This window comes from Nerophis lumbriciformis, linkage group LG27, assembly GCF_033978685.3.
Source record: "Nerophis lumbriciformis linkage group LG27, RoL_Nlum_v2.1, whole genome shotgun sequence".
NCBI classification, from domain to species: domain Eukaryota; kingdom Metazoa; phylum Chordata; class Actinopteri; order Syngnathiformes; family Syngnathidae; genus Nerophis; species Nerophis lumbriciformis.
In genome coordinates, this window is record NC_084574.2 from 702501 (window position 1) to 705000 (window position 2500).

Here is a 2500-nt window from a genome sequence, read left to right on the forward strand (position 1 = left end):
GAACATGAAGACTCTTCCTTCACTGTTCCGAGTGGCCATGAGAGTCTTGGCAGTGCCTGCCTCCAGTGCTCCAGTGGAGCGAGTTTTCAGCCATGGTGGCATCATACTACGCCCCCATCGTGCACAAATGACTGACAGACTCTTGGCTAATTTGGTCTTTTGCAAATGCAATGCAGCATAGGGCCCTGACATATAAAAAGTACAACTTTTTTGTTATGTTCACGTATATGTCATGTTTTTTCAATGTTAACACTTTTGTACAAATAAGTACATTTGCACTTTATTTTTCAATGTGTTTGTTCTGTAAAGGAATGAGTTAATGTTTAAAATGACTGGTTAATAGTGCTATTATAAAGTGCAATGTCAGCACAATTTTCTTTCCTGCAATTTAAAATGCACTTGTTTTAATAAATAAATACAGCGTTTGAAAAGCATACACAATCTGTGTTAATATATTAGTCTGTGGTTAAAAGGACTTGAAAGGACTCGAAACTCAAAATGCAGGACTTAGGACTTGACTTGAGACTTTCCAGTCTTGACTTTGGACTTGACTCGGGGCTTGCCTGTCTTGACTCGGGACTTGACTCGGACTTGAGGGCAAAGACTTGAGACTTACTTGTGACTTGCAAAACAATGACTTGGTCCCACCTCTGATATATAGTATATATATATATATATATATATATATATATATATATATATATATATATATATATATATATATATATATATATATATATATATATATATATATATTGCATTCTCTTTTAGGTACTTTATTGAGTTTACAACCCCCTGGCGCTCTTTTGTACTGTTTTTGTACTTAATTTGATTATTGTTGTTTCTCAATTGTTTGTAAATGTTGCAATTTATAAATAAAGGTTTAAAAAAAAAAAAAAAAAAAAGTTCCGTAAAGAATCTACATTTGGAGCCCAGCATCATAATTTTCACAGCTTTTTGGTTGCAATGTTATCATTTGTATCGCTACATACGTCATCGTCTGACGTCACATGGACTAATTAAAGCCATGTATTTTTAGTGGCCCGTTGAGGAGAAATGACGTCATCTTTGAAGAAAAAGTCAAGATGAATGTTCTCCGCCCTCAGCAAAGTGACGCCCACTGATGTTGCGCAACAAGCAGGACAAAAAGGCACTTTTTTCTCCGCCACAACATTCCTGCTGCTTTTTCTTTTTCCCCTCATCGTTTCTTTCAAGCATGCATCCATGCTGGTGAGTGTAAAACATGACATTTATATCATTACTTTGTTGCAATTGTGTTTGTTGACACTTAAATGTGCTGCCAAACATCAAAAATACATCCATCCATTTTCTACCGCTGTGCATGTGAAATGGAAGGATACAAAGTTGAAATGTTGACTAATAACTTCAAGCTGTTTTTGCTCCAAAAATAATAATGACCTAAAATCTATGTTGTTATGAATTATTGACATATCTAAGGCTCAACAATTCCACTTTGAAATGTCTTTTTTAAATACAATATTACATATATTGTGTGTTTGCCTTATAAAAAAAAACACATTTTCTTTGACAAAAAGGGCATAAAACAAACAAAAAACATGACAAAAAAAGTATAGATAGACCTAAAGTTGGGTTAAATGTTGAAAGAGAGAAAAAAAAGTATGGCTTATTTTAACACTTTTATGAGTGGGACCCTTTTGGATCCCCAATAATTTGAGTGTTGTTTTTTCAATTGTCCTTTGTCAAAAATAATAATGAAGTAAAATCAATGTTGTTATGAATTATTGACATCTCCAAGGATCGAAAATTCCACTTTAAAAATGTTTTTGTAAATACAATATTGCATATATTGTGTGTTTGCCATATATAAAAAAAAAAAAATTGACAAAAAGGGCATAAAACAAACATAAAACATGAAAAAACAAACTATAGATAGATCTAAGGTTGATCTAGTTTCTAGAGACTTAAACGCTGAAAGAGGAAAAAAAAAAGTATGGCTTATTTTAAGACTTTTATGAGTGGGACCCTTTTGGATCCCCAATAATTTTAGTGTTGTTTCTTTAATTGTCATTGCTCAAAAATAACAATGAGGTAAAATCAACGTTGTTATGAATTATTGACCTCATTAAGGCTCCAAGGACTCCACAAGAGAGGCATTGAGAAAAATAACATTGCATGATTTAAACCGAGGGGGATTATAAAATAAATGTGTTAACTTACAGGTTGAGCTTGTTTCCCCTCTCCTCTGTCCGCCATTTTATTCCCCACCTTGATTCTTCTTTGTTATTTTTGGCGGACAGCACCATGCGCAAACGACAGTGGCTCTGACGGCCCCAAATTGACATGGCAGCGCCACCTGTCCTTGTAAAGTGCAAACTACATGGCCTTGTAAAGTGCAAACTACATGGCCTTGTAAAGTGCAAACTACATGGCCTTGTAAAGTGCAAACTACATGTCCGTGTAAAGTGCAAACTACATGGCCTTGTAAAGTGCAAACTACATGGCCTTGTAAAGTGCAAAC

General features: G+C 34.4%; 1 protein-coding gene across 1 annotated transcript in view; it reads left to right on the forward strand.

The window, feature by feature from the left end:
- The first annotated feature begins 1138 nt into the window (after window positions 1-1138).
- LOC133570260 (extracellular superoxide dismutase [Cu-Zn]-like) overlaps window positions 1139-2500 on the forward strand; it is an 8389-nt gene continuing 7027 nt past the window's right edge. Inside the window, exon 1 of the mRNA XM_061923087.2 lies at window positions 1139-1230. Coding sequence (XP_061779071.2) covers window positions 1217-1230 — 14 coding nt within the window. The 5' untranslated portion in view covers window positions 1139-1216. The remainder of the gene's footprint in view (window positions 1231-2500) is intronic.